Below are 24069 nucleotides of genomic sequence, written 5' to 3'. Positions count from 1 at the left end.
CCGCGCTGCTGAGGGTGTACTTTCTGTGTGGACTTGTGTCCCCCCCGGTGCCCTACAAAACCCCCCTGGTCTGCCCTCCGAAGACGCGGGTACTTACCTGCTGGCAGACTGGAACCGGAGCACCCCCTTCTCTCCATTGAAGCCTATGTGTTTTGGGCACCTCTTTGACCTCTGCACCTGACCGGCCTGAGCTGCTGGTGTGGTAACTTTGGGGTTGCTCTGAACCCCCAACGGTGGGCTACCTTGGACCCAAAACTGAGACCTGTAAGTGATTTAGTTACCTGCTAAAAATAACAATACTTTACCTCCCCCAGGAACTGTGAACTGTGTCCACTTTTAAAACAGCTTATTGTGTTTTATGTAAAAAGTATATATGCTACTGTGATTATTCAAAGTTCCTAAAGTACTTACCTGCAATACCTTTCAAATGAGATATTACATGTAGAATTTGAACCTGTGGTTCTTAAAATAAACTAAGAAAATATATGTTCGATGGCATCTGTCGCTGTAGATACGCATGTTCTGCAATAGCTCGCCATCTGGTGTTGGGCCGGAGTGTTACAAGTTGTTTTTCTTCGAAGAAGTCTTTCGAGTCACGGGACCGAGTGACTCCTCCTTTTGTCTCCATTGCGCATGGGCGTCGACTCCATCTTCGATTGTTTTTTTTCCGCCATCGGGTTCGGACGTGTCCCTGTCGCTCCGAGTTTCGGAACGGAAAATAATAGTTAATTTCGGAAGATTTTCGTCGGTATTGTTGCGTTCGGGATCGGCGTACTTAGATTCAACACCGCATCGAAGATCGAAGAGCTCCGGTGCCCTTCGGGGTAGTTTTTCGATCCTCCGTCGGGGCCTGGTCGGCCCGACCGCGTGCTGAGGAACGCCGATGGAACGGACCCCGTTCCGTTTCTGCCCCAAATGCCACAATAAATACCCCTACACAGACCAACACTTGGTCTGCAACCTGTGCCTGTCACCTGAGCACAGCGAAGACACCTGCGAGGCCTGTCGTGCGTTCCGGTCCCGAAAAACACTCCGAGACCGTCGAGCCAGAAGACTTCAAATGGCGTCCGCACCGACAGCCCAACGGGAGTTCGAGGAACAGGAAGAGGAAGGTACCTTCTCGATCCAAGACTCAGACTCCGAAGGATTCGACGATACACAAACCGTGAGTAAAACGTCGAAAACCACACAAAGAAACATTTACAAGGCCCAGGGGACGCCACTGCCACCAGGCCATGGCTCGACCCATAAATTCGGTGACCGACCGTCGGCACCGAAAAAGGCCCAAACAGTGCCGAGATCGTCCGACTCCGGTCGAGACACCGGCACGCAGCCTTCTCGGGACCGAGAAAGTGCTGGAGACAAGCCTCGACACCGAGATGCCGGTGTGGACACGGCTCGACGCCGAGACAGCGGCACCGAAACAGATCGACGCCGAGAGGTTTCGGCCCCGAAAAGGAAAAAAGTCACCTCGGAGCCGAAAAAACACACAGACAAAGTTTCGATGCCGAAACAGACTGCAAGCGACCCAGCTTCGGGCTCTTACACAGAAGAGCACTCGCTAACCTCCCAAATGCAAAAGCATAGGTTTAAGGAAGAGCTACAAGCAACTGATTTGGACCATACGCAAAAGCGTATCTTCATTCAGCAGGGGACAGGAAAAATTAGCACCCTTCCCCCCATTAGGAGAAAGAGAAGGTTGGAGTTCCAGACGGAACAAGCACCACAACCAAAAGTGGTGAAAAGGGTTACACCACCACCCTCTCCTCCGCCCGTGATTAACGTTTCACCAGCACAAACGCCATCACACTCCCCAGCTCACACCACCATGAGCCAGGGTGACCAAGACCAGGACGCATGGGACCTATACGACGCCCCAGTGTCAGATAACAGCCCAGAGGCATACCCTACAAAACCATCTCCACCAGAAGACAGCACCGCGTACTCTCAGGTGGTGGCTAGAGCAGCACAATTTCACAACGTAAGCCTCCACTCAGAACAGGTCGAGGATGATTTCTTGTTCAACACACTCTCCTCCACCCACAGCTCCTACCAAAGCCTGCCTATGCTCCCTGGTATGCTCCGGCACGCAAAAGACATATTTAAGGACCCGGTCAAAAGTAGGGCAATCACACCAAGGGTGGAAAAAAAGTATAAGCCGCCTCCTACGGACCCGGTTTTCATCACAACACAGCTGCCACCAGACTCTGTTGTTGTAGGAGCAGCTAGGAAAAGGGCCAACTCTCACACATCTGGAGATGCACCACCCCCAGATAAAGAAAGCCGCAAGTTCGATGCAGCTGGTAAGAGAGTCGCAGCACAAGCTGCAAACCAGTGGCGCATCGCGAACTCCCAGGCACTACTTGCGCGCTATGACAGAGCCCACTGGGACGAGATGCAACATCTTATTGAACATCTGCCCAAAGACTTCCAAAATAGGGCAAAACAAGTGGTTGAGGAGGGACAGACCATCTCCAACAACCAGATACGTTCCTCCATGGACGCTGCAGATACAGCTGCGCGGACAATTAATACATCTGTAACTATCAGAAGGCATGCATGGCTCCGAACGTCTGGATTTAAACCAGAGATTCAACAAGCAGTTCTCAATATGCCTTTTAATGAAAAAGAACTGTTCGGTCCAGAAGTGGACACAGCGATTGAGAAACTCAAAAAAGATACAGACACTGCCAAAGCCATGGGCGCACTCTACTCCCCGCAGAGCAGAGGGAATTACAGCACATTCCGTAAAACGCCCTTTCGAGGGGGGTTTCGGGGTCAAAGCACACAAGCCAGCACCTCACAAGCAACAACGTCCACTTACCAGGGACAGTATAGAGGAGGTTTTCGGGGACAATATAGAGGAGGGCAATTCCCTAGAAATAGAGGGAGATTTCAAAGCCCCAAAACCCCTACTACTAAACAATGACTCACATGTCACTCACCCCCTCCACACAACACCAGTGGGGGGAAGAATAGGTCATCATTACAAAGCATGGGAGGAAATCACTACAGACACTTGGGTTCTAGCAATTATCCAACATGGTTATTGCATAGAATTTCTACAATTCCCTCCAAACATACCACCAAAAGCACAAAATTTAACAACACACCATTCCAATCTCCTGGAGATAGAAGTGCAGGCACTATTGCAAAAGAATGCAATCGAATTAGTGCCAAACACACAAATAAACACAGGAGTTTACTCACTGTACTTTCTGATACCAAAGAAGGACAAAACGCTGAGACCAATCCTAGACCTCAGAGTAGTGAACACTTTCATCAAATCAGACCACTTCCACATGGTCACACTACAAGAAGTATTGCCATTACTAAAACTGCACGACTACATGGCAACTTTAGACCTCAAGGATGCTTATTTCCATATACCAATACACCCATCGCACAGGAAATACCTAAGGTTTGTATTCAAAGGAATACATTACCAATTCAAGGTACTGCCTTTCGGATTAACAACCGCACCAAGAGTCTTTACCAAATGTCTAGCAGTGGTCGCAGCACACATAAGAAGGCAGCAAATCCATGTGTTCCCATATCTAGACGACTGGCTAATCAAAGCCCATTCGTTAATAGAGTGCTCAAATCACACAAATCATATCATACAAACCCTCTTCAAACTAGGGTTCACCGTCAATTTCACAAAATCCAAAATTCTGCCACGCAAGGTACAACAATACCTGGGAGCCATAATAGACACATCAAAAGGAGTAGCCACTCCAAGTCCACAAAGAATTCAAAATTTCAACACCATCATACAACGCATGTATCCAACACAAAAGATACAGGCAAAGATGGTATTACAACTCCTAGGCATGATGTCATCATGCATAGCCATTGTCCCAAACGCAAGACTGCACATGAGGCCCTTACAACAATGCCTAGCATCACAGTGGTCTCAAGCACAGGGTCACCTTCTAGATCTGGTGTTAATAGACCGCCAAACTTACCTCTCGCTTCTGTGGTGGAACAACATAAATTTAAACAAGGGGCGGCCTTTCCAAGACCCAGTGCCACAATACGTAATAACAACAGATGCTTCCATGACAGGGTGGGGAGCACACCTCAATCAACACAGCATACAAGGACAATGGAACGTACATCAAACAAAACTGCATATCAATCACCTAGAACTTCTAGCAGTTTTTCAAGCACTAAAAGCTTTCCAACCAATAATAGTTCACAAATACATTCTCGTCAAAACAGACAACATGACAACAATGTATTATCTAAACAAGCAGGGAGGGACGCACTCCACGCAGTTAAGCCTGCTAGCACAAAAAATTTGGCATTGGGCAATTCACAACCAAATTCGCCTAATTGCACAGTTTATACCAGGGATACAAAATCAACTCGCAGACAATCTCTCTCGAGATCACCAACAGGTCCACGAATGGGAAATTCACCCCCAAATACTGAACACTTATTTCAAACTCTGGGGAACACCTCAGATAGACTTGTTTGCGACAAGGGAGAACGCAAAATGCCAAAACTTCGCATCCAGATACCCACACAAACAATCCCAAGGCAATGCCCTATGGATGAACTGGTCAGGGATATTTGCTTACGCTTTTCCTCCTCTCCCTCTCCTTCCTTACCTGGTAAACAAACTCAGTCAAAGCAAACTCAAACTCATATTGATAGCACCAACTTGGGCAAGGCAACCCTGGTACACAACGCTGCTAGACCTATCAGTGGTACCCTGCATCAAATTGCCCAACAGGCCAAATCTGTTGACACAGCACAACCAAAAGATCAGACACCCAGATCCAGCATCGCTGAATCTAGCAATCTGGCTCCTGAAATCCTAGAATTCGGGCACTTACAACTTACCCAAGAATGTATGGAAGTCATAAAACAAGCAAGAAGGCCATCCACCAGGCACTGCTATGCAAGTAAATGGAAGAGGTTTGTTTGCTACTGCCATATTAATCAAATACAACCATTACACACAACTCCAGAACATGTAGTGGGTTACTTGCTTCACTTACAAAAATCTAACCTAGCTTTCTCTTCCATTAAGATTCACCTTGCAGCAATATCTGCATACCTGCAGACTACCTATTCAACTTCCCTATATAAAATACCAGTCATTAAAGCATTCATGGAGGGCCTTAGGAGAATTATACCACCAAGAACACTACCTGTTCCTTCATGGAACCTAAATGTTGTCCTAACTAGACTTATGGGTCCACCTTTTGAACCCATGCACTCCTGCGACATACAGTTCCTAACCTGGAAGGTGGCATTTCTCATCGCCATTACTTCCCTGAGAAGAGTAAGCGAGATTCAGGCGTTTACTATACAGGAACCTTTTATACAACTACACAAAAATAAAGTCGTCCTAAGGACCAATCCTAAATTTTTGCCAAAGATTATTTCACCGTTCCATCTAAATCAAACAGTGGAACTTCCAGTGTTCTTTCCACAGCCAGATACCGTAGCTGAAAGGGCACTACATACATTAGATGTCAAAAGAGCATTAATGTATTACATTGACAGAACAAAGAACATCAGAAAGACTAAACAACTCTTTATTGCATTTCAAAAACCTCATGCAGGAAACCCAATTTCAAAACAAGGTATAGCCAGATGGATAGTTAAATGCATCCAAATCTGCTACCTTAAAGCTAAACGACAGCTGCCCATTACACCAAGGGCACACTCAACCAGAAAGAAAGGTGCTACCATGGCCTTTCTAGGAAACATCCCAATGCAAGAAATATGTAAGGCAGCCACATGGTCTACGCCTCACACATTCACCAAGCACTACTGTGTAGACGTGTTATCCGCACAACAAGCCACAGTAGGTCAAGCTGTATTAAGGACATTATTTCAGACTACTTCCACTCCTACAGGCTGATCCACCGCTTTTGGGGAAATAACTGCTTACTAGTCTATTGCAGAACATGCGTATCTACAGCGACAGATGCCATCGAACTGAAAATGTCACTTACCCAGTGTACATCTGTTCGTGGCATCAGTCGCAGTAGATTCGCATGTGCCCACCCGCCTCCCCGGGAGCCTGTAGCAGTTTGGAAGTTACCTTCAATTATTTATATATGTATCATCTCAACCTTAAATAGGTGCATACTTAGTCACTCCATTGCATGGGCACTATTACTACAATTCAACTCCTACCTCACCCTCTGCGGGGAAAAACAATCGAAGATGGAGTCGACGCCCATGCGCAATGGAGACAAAAGGAGGAGTCACTCGGTCCCGTGACTCGAAAGACTTCTTCGAAGAAAAACAACTTGTAACACTCCGGCCCAACACCAGATGGCGAGCTATTGCAGAACATGCGAATCTACTGCGACTGATGCCACGAACAGATGTACACTGGGTAAGTGACATTTTCATTTTCTATAACAAAACCTATTAGCTGGATTTGTCTCTGAGTGTGTGTTCCTCATTTATTGCCTGTGTGTATGTACAACAAATGCTTAACACTACTCCTTGGATAAGCCTACTGCTCGACCACACTACCACAAAATAGAGCATTAGTATTATCTCTTTTTGCCACTATCTTACCTCTAAGGGGAACCCTTGGACTCTGTGCATGCTATTCCTTACTTTGAAATAGCACATACAGAGCCAACTTCCTACACAACCCCTCTACTGGGTAACCCCCAAGGGCAGGGGCAGTTGAGTAGACCTATTTCAGACTGTCACCCACATGATCCATGTTGGTACTTTGAAGTTGGTGCTGAGACTTATTTTTTTTTTGACTGTGCGAGATACCTCTGTTTCTGTGCCCACAATCTGAGACCAGAGTCTGATCCTCAGTCTAACTACTCGCGCTGCAGGAGACACTACCCTTTGACCTCCTGGTACAAACTCTCTCCAAATAAGTTCCATCAGACCAGGTTGACTGACTGGTCTTAAAGAGAAAAAAAATACTCCCCAGCTTCAAAGACACTTTGGGGAGGAGGTTGAAAGTGAGCATTGATTCCTAGCTGTTGTACCTTGCCAGAATTATCAACCGAGCCCTGTGCAGGGTTCGTACTGCATTTCTTTCCACCTATTGTAGTCACTGAATTCTCTGGGATACACGTTACCACGACCCACCCCATCTGGGCCCCCGTTAACTTCAGCCTCAACATCCAGAGAGCCCACCATATATCCCCACCGAGAAATCTGCCAGGAGTGCCAGAAGTGTCCATGTCTGCATCAGTATTACCCGGGGTGTTGTCAACAGTACTCAGTTAGGGCAGTATCATAATGCAGTGGCCGAGGAAAACTAATCAGGTCCTACGCAGTCTGTCTCTTCAACCGGGGGCACTGACCCCAGCTCTCTCTCAGGCTCTGAGGCTGAACTCCCTTCCTTTATATCCTTTATAGCTACATTGGTCATCAGGACACAGGCAGACTTTTTGAAAAACATCTGATGCTACCGCCATCGACTTGGTAGGGGTAACAGTGGAGCTAGTAGTTTTTGTGATCCATGAGCCTGTAATGACTGGTTATATTTCTGTTCAGTTGACACTACTTCACCTTTCAGATTATGGTCCTTGCATTTATATTTGCAGGGGAAAGTTATTGGTATTTCAGTGGCACAGTATACAGATGAAGTGAGTAGCTACTGATCAGATGCAGAAACATGTTGAATTTAATCATATCTGCCCTCAAATTAAGCTTGAGATTCATACCTGCTGTAGTACAATAGTTGGATGCCCCTGGATGGGTGCAGTGTAAGTACCTGAATCCCTGCTTGATTTGTTTGCAGTTTTTGACACTATCAAACATGAACACCATGTGGCACACCTGCTTTAGATAGGCCTGAGATAGGCCTGGGCTGTAGTGTCCTTTCTTTTTATCGGATTACATGTGTAGGAAGCTGGCTCTGTATATACTATATCAAAATGAGATCTAGTGTGCACAGAGTCCATGGGTTCCCCAGGGGCTTGACAGAGGCAATAATAGATAATACTAATGCTCTATTTATGGAAGTGTGGTTGAGCAGTTAGGCTTATCAGAGGGTGGTGTTAAGCATTTGTTGTACACTCACAGACAATAAGAGAAACACACTCTCAATGACTTAAATCCAGACCAATGGGATTTTCATATAGAAAAATATTCTTTCTTAATTTATTTCTAGAACCACGAGATTCAATTAGCAGGTAAGTACATTAAATGGAAGGTATTTTGCATAGTTATAATCAGGACTTTGAATGGAATCAACAATGTACACAGTTTTTCTTAAAATGGCAAAAAGCTATTTTAAAAGTGGACACTGCAATTTTCAACAGAAAGTACAGTACAGTTTTGGAGGTAAGTAATCAACTTACAGGTTCAGTCTCCGGGGCATTGGTAACCCACCGTTGGGGGTTCAAGATCACCCTAAACACCCAGCACCAGCAACACCGGGCTGGTTAGGTGCAGAGGTCAAACAGGAGCAAAATAATGTGGGACCCTATGGAGAAAGGGGGTACTCTGGTTCCAGTCTGCTTGGACCCTCGTTGTCAGAGGGCAGTAGGTACCAAACATGCACCCTCAGCGGCACAGGGGTGCAGGGTGCAAACAAGGCATTGGGTTCCCAATGGAACTCAAAGGGTCCCCGGTGGTCACAGGCGTTGCAGGCTAGGCACAGGGGGGGGGGCTTCCCGGGCAAGCCACCAACTGGACAGGGAGGAGGGCAGCCTGCTGGTCACTCCTGCACCGGTGGTCGGTTTCTCTCGAGTCTGGGGGCTGCGGGTGCAGGGCTTCTCCAGGCGTCGGATATCTTTGTCGCTGTCAGAGGGTGGTCCTCTGGATTCCCTCTGCAGGCGGCGTTGTGGAGAGGTCAGCCCAGGGTGGACACTTGGTTGGAATTGCCTAGGAATCCTCTCTGGATAGTTGGACCCTCTGGACACGGGCAGTGGGCATCCGGTGTAGAGTGGTTTTGGACTCTCGCTTCTGGCATGAGGTGATTCCCTTGGAAGGAGTTTCCTTTTCTTCTTGTTGGACAGGTCCGCTGGAGTTTCTTGGTCCTCAGTGATGCAGATAGTCCCCTAGAGGCTTTTCAGGGGTCACTGGTCCTGTAGAACGCATTGCTTTTCTTTTGCAGGGTCTTTGAAGCAGGACACGGTCGGTAGGGCTGGGGCCGCGTCAGTTGTTGTCTCCTTTTCTTCTCTGCTGGCTTTTCAGTTCAGCAGTCCTTCTTTTCTTGAGGTCGTCAGGAATCTGAATCTCTGGGTTCAGGGACCCCCTAAATACAAGGGGGTTAGAGGGTAGTAGCCAGTGGCTACTGTCCCTGAGGGTGGCTACACCCTCCTTGTGCCCACTCCCTTTGGGGAGGGGCACATTTGTATCCCTATTAGTCCTAATTCTCCAAAGCAAGATGGAGGGTTTCCCAAGTAAGGTGGGGGGGGGGTGGGTCTGGACACCTTAGGGGTGGTCCTGGCCAAGGGGATGGTGCTCCTTTTTTTCTTCCTAATTATCTCTCTGGACTTGCTGCCAAAAGTGGGGGCTTGTCTGGAGGGTGGGCAGTTACACTAGCTGGAGTGCCCTGGGGCACTGTAACACGAGGCTTGAGCCTCTGAGGCTCACTGCCAGGTGTTACAGTTCCTGCAGGGGAAGGTGTGAAGCACCTCCATCCAGGACAGGCTTTGTTTGTGACCACAGAGGCACTCACCCCATGTGGTCAGAAACTTGTCTGAAAGTGACAGGCTGGCACAGACCGGTCAGTCTTACCCTAACAGTTGAGCCAACATACAGGGGGCATCTGTAAGATGCCCTCTGTGTGCATTTTTCAATAAATCCCACACTGGCATCAGTGTGGCTTTATTGTGCTGAGAAGTTTGATACCAAACTTCCCAGTGTTCAGTTAAGCCATTACAGTGCTGTGGAGTTCGTAATGACAAACTCCCAGACCATATACTTAATATGGCTACACTGCACTTACACTGTCTAAGAATGGACTTAGAGACTGTAGGGGCATATTGCTCATGCAGCTATGCCCTCACCTGTGGTATAGTGCATCCTACCTTAGGGCTGTAAGGCTTGGTAGAGGGGTGACCTACCTATGTCAGAGGTAGTTGTTTGTGGGCATGGCACCCTGAGAGGAGTGCCATGTCGACTTAGCCTTTTTCTCCCCACCAGCACACACAAGCGGCAAGTCAGTGGGCATGTGCTGAATGGTGGTTCCCCAGGTTGGCATAATACATGCTGCAGCTCTTAGAGACCTTCCCTGGCCACAGGGCCATTGGTACAAGGGACTTAACTGTGTGCCAGGGCTGTGCCGATTGTGGGAACAAAGGTACAGTTTTAGGGAAAGAAGACTGGTGTTGGGGCCTGGTTAGCAGGGTCCCAGCACACTTACAATCAAAGTTGGCATCAACACTAGGCAAAAAGTGTGTGTGTGTGTGTGTGGGGGAGTAACCATGCTAACAGTGACATTTTCCTACAACATGCAAGTGATCTCATTCACCCCAAGCATTAGTTACTTGTTGAGCATCTCACTACTGTTTTTATTTGTATGTATAGTCTCTTATTTGCCTGATTTTGTCCCTGAAGCTTCATGTGTTGTGAACAGCCTTATGGTGTGTTTTATGCAAATCTAATCAGCCTGCTTCCCTTTGTCAGAATTGGGTAAAGCTGAACAGCAATAAGTGTGATGTACTTTATATTACATTAAGCTAACCTTTTTGTCTTAGCTGCACATGACTTAAAGATTTTAATATAGGTATCTTTCCTGTTTCTTTTTTGTAATACATTAACTTTTCTTTGTTCTTCAAGTTGCATCTTTTTGGACTTGTTCCTATTATTTCAAGCTGTTGTGCAACAGCCTTCTCCTTACGTTGCAGTGTACTGGCCATTGTTGAGGTCTCCCCTAAATTAATATTTACTTGTAGCCTCTGACCTGTCTAATTTGATGGACAGAATGTGTGCAAAATGCAGCAGTGCTAAACCCTTACCTATACACTGTACCTACTTTTGTAATTTTGTATAGCACTAACCGGACCAATGTGGGTATCGGAGTGCTTTGGAGTTAACGGTGTAAGTACAGAACGAAAGGAGGATGACAAGGGCCAAAAGTAGGTGTATAGATGAAGCTTCGTGCAGACACTTTTTTATTTTTAATTATATTATATTTTGAGTTAATTTTCGAAAGAGCTGGATGAAGGATTCTTTCTGAGCTAGAGCCCAGGATGACGGGAGTTCCATACTTTTTTTTCACTCCAGGAAGATTTGTCTAGTTTTAGATTTTTTGAAAGCAGGAGTTTCAAGGAGGAGGCAGTTTGTGCTTCGCAGGGCGCATAAGCCACCAGAGATGGCCAGTTTCTCAGCTAGCTCGCTAGTGAGCCACTGCAAAGCAAGTTTGAAGGTACTCCTCATTTCAGTAGGGTACAAGTTGAGCACGAGTACTATCGGGGTAATGTAATTCGATCTCTTGGTGCCAGAAATTAGTCACTCAGCCATGTTTAGGGCTGCTCTTCTGGGGCTTGACTTGATTTATGGACACCAAACATGAAGTGGAATGCTCTAACCTAGTCAATAAGCGACTAGAGATTGGAATTTAGATTTGGGTTTCATCCTGCAAATGAGTCTGATTTGGTATACCACACTTCTGGTGAGGGTATTAATTTGTGTTTGCAATTTGAGGTTCTTGTCGAGGATGAAATCTAGCTAATTGGTGCTGTCAACAACTGTGGGTTTACAATACAGCGGGTTGGCAGAATCTGTCTAGAGAAGAGATGAATAGGAATGGGTTTGCGGCATAAATTCTTTTCGGAATTCACATGCAGTGTTCTTACGCCATCGGTTTTCAGAGAGTTGAGCTTCAAATGATGAGACATTCAGGATTGGAGGGTTTTTAGAGTAATTGAATGGCAGTTCTGTGCTGCGACCCGATCTGTAGTCTGACTAAAGATTTGTCATGGAGGTTATTCTTTTGATGAAGGGATTTACTTATTTGGCTAGGCAAGGGAGTTCCAAGATCAGGCAAATGTTTGAAATTTTTGGTGTCTTCTCCATGATTCTTTTTCCTTTTTTATTTAGTAACACAGTAACTTGGCCGTTTTTCAGGGCATCAAGGTCAGTGACATGCCTCTGGGGGGTATTCAGCAGGGAAGTTGGGAAACAGATGAGAGCAGGGCAGATACTTTCACTAACTTTGCCAGTACAGGGTCACAGATGTGAGAGCAAGGTTTAAGATCTAGAAGCGCCTTAGACAGCACTGCTTATGAGTTCTCTTGAAACAGATTTCTAATAGCTGTGCAGCAAATAGTTGTTGCCGGGTAGGGTGGTAGATAAGGTTGAAGATAGTGGCCAGTTTGTGGTTCATGCTTCAGTGGATGATCATTAGAAAGTGGAGATCTGATTACTGTTCTCGACTTCGCATAGCATGGAAGATATATGAATCAGGTGGCTAATGGAGTGCCTCATTGGTGGGAGATTCAAGGCTGGTTTTGAGGTGGTCAAGGTAGCTGAAGTAGTTAGATCGGCAATTTTTTGTTGATATTCAGTGGAACTTATGTAGGTTGTATTTGAGAAAGGATTGCTCTATTTTGGTGATGGGAGCAGTGACTGGCTGTGAATGAGATTGAGGGGTGGATCTGGATTGGTGTTCTGTTACTGGTGATTCCTTTCACTCAAAATAACTTCGATTTCTTTTCCCCAAACAGAGAGGGGCCTGAGAAATGAGAATTGGGGCAATTACCAGATGAGATTAGCTCTCTAGTCTCCTTATCAGAGAGACTGGTAAGATCTTGTGGGGCAGTACACTGTGTGGCATTTAAATTGAAATGTTGGAGAGTCATTGAATGGGCAGCAGAAAAGGTGGGTATGACAATTTCTTCAGCGATCATCATGAACATGTAAAGGCATGTGAGAACGGGATATAAAGGAGAATTGTGTAGTGAGGGTATCGAGTTTGTTCAAGATAGAGGTAATGTTTAGGGCAGAAATTGGGGAGGGTACTTGGACATAGATATTTAGTCCAGATCACATAAGCGTTCTTTAGTTTACGTAGATTGGTGGTGGGTACCAGATACTGGCAACTGTGTGAGAGGGGCCATGTTACAAAAATGCATGAGAAGGTAAAATAAACAGACAAATTAGAAAGGGGGCAGCTTCCAGAGATTAGGAAGAGGGGGAACAGCATGGACAACTGATTGAGTGCTTCTTCTAAAATGGCTGTACACCAGGGATAACAGGTGAAATTCCGGGAGAGGACAACAGGAAGTTGCAGTGCGCTTATTTGCTGGGAACAGCAAGTCCAGCTAATATGCGTATCCGAAATGCTGAGTGGTATGGCTTTCTGATGACCGGCCGTTACGGGCGTAGATCCTCCAGGAGGACTTGAGCATTTCGGTAACTCAGTCCCTATAACTTGACCCACCTGTATTTGTCTGGATGGTTTTTCATGTGCCAGATTCTTCCGACTAACTTCAGTTTCTTCACTTCCTTCTCCTGACCTGCTGCATTTCCTGCCCCCCTTTCTTCTGAAGTAACTCCGCTCTTTCTCTTCACAGGCAAACGGCCAAAGAAAGGAATGGCGACAGCCAAGCAGCGGCTTGGGAAGATCCTGAAGCTGAACCGCCACAGCCAAACGCGTTTTTTTGTGTAACGTCGCCGGTGTAGTCCCCGCGTGTCCTGCGCAGACCAGCTTGGGGCCGGCAGAGCCTGGAGCTGCTGCTTTACCTCGGCCCTGGACGGCCTTGCTTCACTCTTGCGTATGGAACACTGCTCAATGAACAAAGGGAAGAGGACTCCGTGTTTCACTGTGCCACGCCCACTCAGCAATAAGGATGGGGGCCAGGGGAATAAGGACCTGAAGCCAGCGTCTCCTCAGGGTCCCAAGAGCTTTTTATTGCCAGTAGCATCTCAGCTAATTATTTGGAGGGGGATGAGGGGTTCGTTCTCGTCAGTAATTTATTTGGGAAATATTTTAATTGACCTTTTTAATTCATTTTGTTTTTGAAGCATCTATTTATTTGGAAGACTTCTTTTTTTTGAGTCTCATTAATTTTGGACTTTAATGTGAAGGCTTTTATTTGTGCTTGTCTGATGTATGTTTAGTGCAGTGGAGAGCCACAGCAACAGGATTAGCATAAACTTGTTATTCAGGTTCTAGTCTTAAGCAGGGATTTGTTGCGGTTTTCTCTTTTAAATTAAGGCATTTTCTGAAATTCATATATATATTTTGTTCTTTAGTCCCCCCTGTTTGCGATCTTGCCCTGTAAGTTGTGCACTGTGCTCAAGCCCTAGTTTAGGGTTTCTTCGCCATACCTCGTAATAGTTGTGCAGAAAATGGAAACGCCTCCCAAAACGGTTGGATTTGCCTGTGTATCTTTACAGTTGCTGACATTCGTGTCATGAAGTTATGATGATGTCCCTTCAAGTCTCTTCCAGCTCGGTTATGAATGGTGCCTGCAAGCTGCGAGTCCATTCCAAAAGGAGTGAATTTTAACTAACAATGTGTCCTACTGCTCTAACATGGCAGCAGTCAAAGCCTCAAGTGAGAACACTATTTTATGATCTACGATCACAGTTTGCTATTCATTTAATTTTGCTTCCCATACAAAAGACCAACTTTTTAACATGGCAAACGTTCTTATTTGAGCTGGTGTTCCCCATAAAGCATTCAGACAATGGCAGAGTTCTTGCATAGTTGTATTTTTTTGCTCAATCTATAAGCTCCATTCAGTTGCAGCCAGAATCCAAGCTGTGGCTCCAATAAGCTAATTGAGGTAATCCCTAAATATCCATAAGCTAAAAACTGGGATATTTTTAAAGGTTTTTGAGAAAGACCAACTTGAAGAATGCAGGTGGGCAGGTGAAACTTTACTTTTTGAAAGGCATGATAGCCCCATCTTTAGAAGGCGGCTTGTTTCTGATAGTCCTGTCCTCCGAGGGCGGCTTGTATCTTTGGAGGTTCATTCAGTACACAAACTGTGCCTTCATGCTGATTCGACAAGGCAGGAGACACTGTCTGGGAGACATTTCCACTTCACAAGACTCAGCATACTCCCACAAGACTACGTTTCCTTCCCATGGGTCTTTCTTGGATAGTACCTGCGAAGGCACTATTCAGCCTTTGTAGCCAGCTTGTAGCAAATAACGGTTCCGAGGCACTTGTAAATAGCCAATTCCAGATTTGTATGTTTATGTAATATAACATTTAATAATTCTTTTGTTTTTTGAATCAATCATTTTTTTCTGCGATGGTGTTTTTGCAGTACAGTCAAAATTGACTATGTAATGGATAAGTAAAGTTAACTTCTCTAAAGTCAGTCCAGAAGTACAATTTGTCACAGAGAAACATTACAGTAAAATATTGATGGAGCAGTGAAGGTTTGGGAATGGAAGTGGGAAAAAGGTTGTAGGTGGAACCACGTGTCAAAACTACGGGAATGCAGTAATACATCAGAATGGTTAACAGGGCCACTGACAGGTGCAGACGTGGTGCAGGATTAATATACGCGAGGGCATGCAAGTAAGAAAAGAACACAAATAAATGTCTTCCTGCAAGCCCTCTATAAATTCTGAAGTACATATATTAAGGTAGAGGAGTAGATGTCTTGTATTTACAAGCATCTGTCAGAATAATGCATCTAACCCTGCAATTTAATTGTTATTCTAAGTGACTTAGAATTTCTTAACAATTGTTAGGCTTTGCAGGTGTTGGCGTAAATGCTTGCTGTTTACCTCTGCTAATTAGATTTCCCTCTACAGACGCAGTTTGGTTGATGACCTATCAGGGTTTGTATTTTTGTCAAAAAATTAGATACTTAAAATGGACCCAAATGACACATAGGTTTCATTACTCCATATGGGTTTCAGACTTATGTGGTGTTTGTTGTGTACACCACTGATTCTACAAAGAGATGCAAGAGTTTGAAATCTGTCTTACAGGATTCTTTCTCATATGTGTACTTGGTAATGAACGCCTGTGTGTAAACAAGTTAGAAATAATTCAGAAGACTGTATATATGGGATGGTGGTTTAAATGTAACCTTTTGATTCTGTGGTTCAGTTTCTGCCATGGATCCACTTTAGGGCTTTGCGACCAATTAACATCTACATGAGATCTATCCTTTTCTGGTGTGTGAAACGTGGGAGCTTTAATAACCATTCTAACTAAGTGTGTGGGTCAACTAACTGGGTTTCGGAGGTTCCAGTTTCCATATTTATGTTGATTCGGAGGGGCACTTCAGAATAGTGTCCGTCGGCTGCATACCCCGACGTTCTAAAGCTAACCTCTTTTTCGATGACTGAGTGCCCTTTGATGCCATCAGTTGTACCTTTCCTGGCAGATAAAGTTCCTAGCTTGCTGCACTGCTAATCTTTGCTATGTGATTCAGTTTCAGCTCCATGTCCCTGGTGGCTCTCCACTGTTTTTTTTGTTTGTTTGTTTTTTACCGAACTTTGTGCTAATAAGCAGGACACCTCTTTCTTCTGCCTTCGTTTTCTTCCCTTTATTTCACCTGCTTCCCTTTGTCTGCCTAGGAAATAAGCACTACTATGTAAAATCTAAGTCAGAGACTGGACATGGCGAAAAGGACTTGCTGGATATTGACTCCCCAAAGATTGTCTCTTTGAAGGAGAAATGACCTCACTTGTGCATCCTCGTGTTGGGCATGTTTGTTGTGTTGTTAAAGCACTGATGTGTCGAGGTTTGTGGATCAACGTACAGGTTGGGACTGAATGGGGCCTGGTGGTATATAACCGCTGGTAAGTTGGGTGGAAGAGTTCTCACCCCCTTTTCACTTTTCTAAAGGCACAAGATCATGAAGGGGCATCCGCATTGGATGTGCACCATTGGTGCTGTTGATTGTCCTGTGTCCTAGGGCGATAAAAAACACTACAGGAGTTATTGTGTTCTTTGAAAGGTTCACTTTTAATAGGACAAGGGTGTAAGGTGAAATGTTTGACTTAATTCTCTTATTTGACCTCTTGCTTCTCCTTACCACATTTCCTCTTTTATTCACTTGAGGTTGTCTTAAGCTGGCCGTTTTTAAAGAACTTGAAGACAACCCATTACAACCTTCTGCCCACTAGTGCACTCTAGCTCCAGGGCGGTCATTGAAGGATGCTTGAATAATCTGAGATGGTTACCTATGCAACCTGTGGAATTCAATGTTTTAGTTCATTCCTTTGAAATGTGTACCAAAACCTTAGCACTTGTTTGGTGCTTTCTTCCTCTGTATTCATGCAGCATTTCCAATTAGGGAGTTCAAAAGGGACTCCGCTGCAATAGCTCATCATCTCAAACAGTGTTTTGTAAGGTACATTGTTTGATAGGAATATTACAAGTCCATGAAAATGTGGCAGTGCGGTTGGTTGTGTATTCATTTCCAAAACCTGTTGTGAAATCTGGCTATCTTCTCTTACCATAGCAGAATATGAAGCAATCACTCCATGTTTGAGGGAGGTTGACATCCAAAACCCTCCTTAGGTCTTGAAATGTTAGACAAGTGGTGAATTTACTATGGTCAAAATGTCCGAGTTTCCAAAAATGCACTGGCCTGAGGATGTATGGGCAGAAGGAAAACTGTACAGGCCTATGACTGGAAAAACGTAATAAGTCAGTAATATAGTGCCACACATTTTAGCTCATTGCTGCACCCTACCTATGATGGAATGAAGTTGTTGGGTTGAAGGTGGACTTCTGAGGTTTGACTAACATCGATCAAGCGCTTGACCCCCAAGCGAGCCCACATCTTCCGTTTATGTTGACATTGAAGCCATATTTTCTCGTGCTTTTGGAAAACCTGAAAAGGGGAGTGGGCTAAAAAAATCTATTGCCAGGTTTATCTCTGGTTTTTGCCTCTGTTCAGGGTTGTGATCGTTTTCCTCTTCTACCTAAAGATTGCTGTTTGAAAGGAGAGAATGTTTTTTTCAATATTTTGTACTCGTTTTCTAGCAACATTTTGCCAGCTTTGTATCTTTGTTGCTCTTCCACACTCACTTGCAACTATTTCTGGCAAAAAGAATAGTTTGCTATCCATGCTGCTGGCTTGTTGAACACTACAGTGGCTTGCCTCCGGCCCATCCCCTTAGTTGGACAAAAGGGCGCTGCCAGCAGCTTCTAAGAGCATTTTTTTCCTACAACGAACAGTATTTCCCCTTGTTTGCCTGCAGGCAGGGAAAGCATATGTACAGGATTTTAAACAAATTGCTTTGTATGTTTTTACAGTAGAAGCGCACACTGAATGACCTTTTGAGGTCAAGTGGCTTGTTTTCAATATTCACAAGTTTTCTGTACTTTTAAATATTGAAATTAAAATGTCGTGTTCCTCTTGGTTTTCGAAGTTGTATTCTTTATTTTTCACGTTTTCTTAATTTGCTTATCTGAAAATGCAAAGGAAATTTTGTGTAGATGGTTTGTCTTTTGCTCTGAAGATTAAGAATATCGGTCATCTTCCTGTGCCCAAGGTTTTTCATATTTCCAACCCATGGTTTACCATACCACGTGACAGGACCAGAAACTGCTTTTCAAAGAATGTCCGTTCCCTGTGACTCAAGGTAGTGCAGTGCAAGTATCCTGCCTTTTAAGTAGTACTGTTCCCACGTATCACATTTACTTCTTGCATGCTTTTTAGCTTTTTGTTTTCAAGCAGGTTTATGCCTCCCTCCTCCAGTACCCTGAGTTGCAGCACTTGTTTAAAACCGTGGTTTAATTGCCTCAAACAGGCCATGGCACACGAGCCTCATATTTAAAGTAGTATTGGAGTAACCCAATGTCTTATACAATATTTTACAAATCGAAATCATTGTAAGAACTTCACTCTTCCACAAATATCAAGTGTAAGGGGAAAGACTCCAATGCATTAGAGCCCATTAACATCTGCTCCACACATTAATTCACCTTCTGTGCTGGTCCATCTGCTGTACTATATATATATATATATATATATATATATATATATATATATATATATATATGTATGTTCGATGGCATGTGTAGCTGCAGATACACATGCTGTGCACATCCCGCCATCTGGTGTTGGGCTCGGAGTGTTACAAGTTGTTTTTCTTCGAAGAAGTCTTTTCGAGTCACGAGACAGAGGGACTCCTCCCATTTCGACTCCATTGCGCATGGGCGTCGACTCCATCTTAGATTGTTTTTTTTCCGCCATCGGGTTCGGACGTGTTCCTTTTTCGCTCCGTGTTTCGGGTCGGAAAGTTAGTTAGAATCTCGGAAAAAACGTCAGTATTGTTTGCGTTCGGTATCGGGTTAGTTACAACAGATCGACACCGAATTTTGAAGAGCTCCAGTGGCCCTTCGGGTTTTTTTTCGATCCCCCGTCGGGGCCTGGTCGGCCCGGCCACGTGTGACTTCAAGGCTGATGGAACGGACCCCATTCCGCTTCTGTCCAAAATGCCATAACAAGTATCCGTATACGGATCAGCATCTGGTCTGTAACTTGTGCTTGTCTCCAGAGCACAAGGAAGATACTTGTGAAGCCTGTCGAGTGTTTCGGTCGAGGAAGACATTAAGAGACCGAAGAGCCAGAAGACTGCAGATGGCGTCGACACCGACAGGACAAGAGCGTTTCGAGGAGGAAGAAGAAGCTTTCTCTATCCACGAGTCGGACTCGGAAGAGCTCGAGGCCGAAGAAATGCCGAAAACAGTGAGTAAGACGTCGAAACACAAGACTCACGAGAAGTCAACAAAAGCCCAGGGGATGCCACCGCCAACAGGCCATGGCTTAACCCAAAAAATAGGTGACCGATCCAAGGCACCGAAAAAGGGCACACTTGTGTCGAAGTCATCCGACTCCGGTCGAGATACCGCCACACAGCAATCTCGGACCCGAGACATCGGCTCAGAGAAATTTCGGCACCGGGACAGCGGCACCGAACAAGTTCTGGAACCGAGACACCACCACGCCGAAAATTTAAAAGGTTTCTTCGGAGCCTAAAAAGACGTCCGAAAAAGTTTCGGTTCCAAAACATCCAGCCTCTGAGCCGAAAACAGGTTCCTATACAGAGGAACAAGGATTGTCCTCCCAAATGCAAAAGCATAGATTCGGAGAGGAACTTAAAGCGGTAGAGCCAGACTATACTCAAAGAAGGCTCCACATTCAAGAAGACACAGGGAAGATAACCACTCTTCCCCCAATTAAAATAAAAAGAAGACTTGCCTTTCAAGAAAAGGACAAGCAGCCTCAGGCAAAGGTAGCAAGAAAAACAACTCCACCACCGTCTCCACCACCATCAGTGCACACATCACCGGTAGCAACTCCTCCACTGATGCACTCCCCGACTCATACTACAATGAGTCAAGATGATCCTGATGCATGAGACCTTTACGATGCTCCAGTATCGGACAACAGCCCAGACTCGTACCCTGCCAGGCCGTCCCCACCTGAGGACAGTACATCTTACACACAGGTGGTCACAAGGGCAGCTGCTTTCCATTACGTCACCTTGCATTCCGAACCAATTGAGGATGACTTTTTGTTAAACACGCTATCCTCAACTCATAGCCAATACCAAAGCCTGCCTATGCTCCCAGGAATGCTAAAACATTCAAAACAAATCTTTCAGGATCCTGTTAAAGGCCGAGCCATAACTCCAAGGGTGGAGAAAAAGTACAAGCCACCGCCAACAGATCCAGTTTATATTACAACGCAGTTAACACCAGACTCAGTAGTTGTCGGGCAGCTCGTAAGAGAGCGAACTCTCATACCTCGGGGGACGCACCACCTCCAGACAAGGAGAGTCGCAAATTTGATGCTGCGGGCAAAAGGGTTGCAGCAAACCAATGGCGCATTGCCAATTCACAAGCACTTTTGGCAAGATACGATAGAGCTCACTGGGATGAAATGCAACATTTCATAGAACACTTACCCAAGGAGTTCCAGAAAAGAGCACAACAAGTGGTGGAAGAAGGACAAAGTATCTCTAATAATCAGATACGGTCTTCAATGGATGCAGCAGATACGGCTGCAAGGACAGTAAATACTGCAATAACAATAAGAAGGCACGCATGGCTGCGCACTTCAGGGTTCAAGCCGGAAATTCAACAAGCCCTGCTAAATATGCCATTTAATGAACGGCAGTTGTTTGGGCCGGAAGTCGACACTGCTATTGATAAACTCAAGAAAGACACTGATACAGCAAAAACCATGGGCGCACTCTACTCCCCGCAGAGCAGAGGCACATTTCGCAAAACACCTTTTAGGGGAGGGTTTCGAGGGCAACCTACAGAAACCACAACATCACAAACAAGGCCCACTTACCAAAGCCAATATCAGCGGGTAGGTTTTCGGGGGCAATGTAGAGGGGGACAATTCCAGAAAAATAGAGGAAAGTTCCAAAGCCCCAAAACTCCTCAAAATAAGCAGTGACTTACAAGTCACACATCCCCATCACATAACACCTGTGGGGGGGAGACTAAGCTAATTTTACTAACATTGGGAGGAGATAACAACAGATACTTGGGTACTAGCAATTATCCAGCATGGTTATTGCATAGAATTTCTCAAATTCCCTCCAACAGTCCCACCGCAAACACACAGTATGTCAAAACAACATATAGATCTTCTAGGATTAGAAGTTCAAGCATTGCTCCAAAAAGAAGCAATAGAATTAGTACCAAAACAAGAATTAAACACAGGAGTTTACTCACTGTACTTTCTAATACCCAAAAAAAACAAGAGTCTAAGACCTATACTAGATCTCAGAACATTAAATACATACATCAAATCAGACCACTTTCACATGGTTACATTACAAGAAGTAATCCCACTGCTCAAACAACAAGACTACATGACAACACTGGATCTAAAGGATGCATATTTCCATATACCAACACATCCTTCACACAGAAAGTACCTAAGGTTTGTATTCCAAGGGATACATTACCAATTCAAAGTGTTGCCATTCAGAATAACCACTGCGCCAAGAGTTTTTACAAAATGTCTGGCAGTAGTAGCTGCACATATCAGAAGGCAGCAAATACATGTGTTCCCGTACCTAGACGATTGGTTAATCAAAACCAACATGCAAATACAGTGTTCACAACACACAAAATATGTCATAGAAACCCTACACCCTCAATCAACTACCCAAAGTCACACCTTCTGCCGTGTCAAACACAGCAATACCTAGGGGCAACAATCAACACAGTAAAAGGGATTGCCACTCCAAGTCCACAAAGAGTCCAAACATTTCACAATGTAATACAAGCCATGTATCCAAAACAAAAAATACAGGTCAAAATGGTAATGAAACTGCTAGGCATGATGTCTTCATGCATAGCCATTGTCCCAAATGCAAGGCTGCACATGCGGCCCTTACAACAGTGCCTAGCATCACAATGGTCACAAGCACAGGGTCAACTTCTAGATCTGGTGTTGATAGACCGCCAAACATACATCTCGCTTCAATGGTGGAACAGTATAAATTTAAACCAAGGGCGGCCTTTTCAAGACCCAGTGCCACAATACGTGATAACAGATGCATCCATGACAGGGTGGGGAGCACACCTCAATCAGCACAGCATCCAAGGACAATGGGACATACAGCAAAGACAGTTTCATATAAATCACTTAGAACTGTTAGCGGTATTTCTAGCTCTGAAAGCATTTCAACCCATAATAACCCACAAATACATTCTTGTCAAAACAGACAACATGACAACAATGTATTACCTAAACAAACAGGGAGGGACACACTCGACACAGTTGTCTCCTGACACAAAAAATATGGCATTGGGCGATTCACAACCACATTCGCCTAATAGCACAATTTATTCTAGGGATTCAGAATCAGTTACCAGACAATCTCTCGGCATCACCAACAGATCCACGAATGGGAAATTCACCCCAAAATACTGAACACTTACTTCCAAATTTGGGGAACACTACAAATAGATCTATTTGCAACAAAGGAAAACTCAAAATGCCAAAACTTCGCATCCAGGTACCCACAACATCAGTCTCAGGGCAATGCGCTATGGATGAACTGGTCAGGGATATTTGCGTACGCTTTTCCCCCTCTCCTTCCATATCTAGTAAACAAGTTGAGTCAAAACAAACTCAAACTCATACTAATAGCACCAACATGGGCAAGACAACCTTGGTACACAACACTACTAGACCTTTCATTAGTACCTCATGTCAAACTACTAAACAGACCAGATCTGTTAACACAACACAACACAAACAACAGATCAGACATCCAAATCCAGCATCGCTGAATCTAGCAATTTGGCTCCTGAAATCCTAGAATTCGGGCACTTAGATCTCACACAGGAATGTATGGAGGTCATAAAACAAGCTAGGAAGCCTACCACTAGACACTGCTATGCAAATAAGTGGAAAAGATTTGTTTATTACTGCCATAATAATCAAAATCAACCCTTACACACATCTGCAAAAGATATAGTTGGATACTTACTACATTTGCAAAAGTCAAAACTAGCTTTCTCTTCCATAAAAATACATCTTACTGCAATTTCAGCTTACCTGCAAATTACGCACTCAACTTCATTATTTAGGATACCAGTCATAAAAGCATTTATGGAAGGCCTAAAGAGAATTATACCACCAAGAACACCACCAGTTCCTTCATGGAACCTCAACATTGTCTTAACACGACTCATGGGTCCACCTTTTGAGCCCATGCACTCTTGTGAAATGCAATACTTAATGTGGAAAGTTGCATTTTTAATTGCCATCACATCTCTAAGAAGAGTGAGTGAAATTCAAGCATTTACCATTCAAGAACCATTTATTCAAATACACAAAAATAAAGTAGTTCTACGGACAAATCCTAAATTGTTACCAAAAGTAATCTCACCGTTCCACTTGAATCAAACGGTAGAATTACCAGTGTTCTTCCCACAGCCAGATTCTGTAGCTGAAAGAGCACTACATACATTAGACATCAAAAGAGCACTAATGTACTACATTGACAGAACAAAACTAATTCGAAAGACAAAACAACTATTTATTGCCTTTCAAAAACCTCATACAGGAAATCCAATTTCAAAACAAGGCATTGCTAGATGGATAGTTAAGTGCATTCAAACCTGCTATCTTAAAGCTAAGAGAGCTGCCTATTACACCAAAGGCACACTCAACCAGAAAGAAAGGTGCTACCATGGCCTTT

At 44.5% G+C, this 24069-nt stretch overlaps 1 protein-coding gene across 2 annotated transcripts in view; it reads left to right on the top strand.

The window, feature by feature from the left end:
- KDM7A (lysine demethylase 7A) overlaps positions 1-18249 on the top strand; it is a 354974-nt gene extending 336725 nt beyond the window's left edge. For both annotated transcript variants that reach the window (XM_069227885.1, XM_069227884.1), the window contains exon 20: positions 13476-18249. In XM_069227885.1, the coding sequence (XP_069083986.1) occupies positions 13476-13570 (95 nt within the window). In that variant the 3' untranslated portion in view covers positions 13571-18249. The remainder of the gene's footprint in view (positions 1-13475) is intronic.
- The last annotated feature ends 5820 nt before the right edge of the window (positions 18250-24069 follow it).

This window comes from Pleurodeles waltl, chromosome 4_1, assembly GCF_031143425.1.
Source record: "Pleurodeles waltl isolate 20211129_DDA chromosome 4_1, aPleWal1.hap1.20221129, whole genome shotgun sequence".
NCBI lineage: Eukaryota > Metazoa > Chordata > Amphibia > Caudata > Salamandridae > Pleurodeles > Pleurodeles waltl.
The sequence above is the reverse complement of the archived record's forward strand: the minus strand, read 5'-3'. Positions and strand labels throughout refer to the sequence as shown.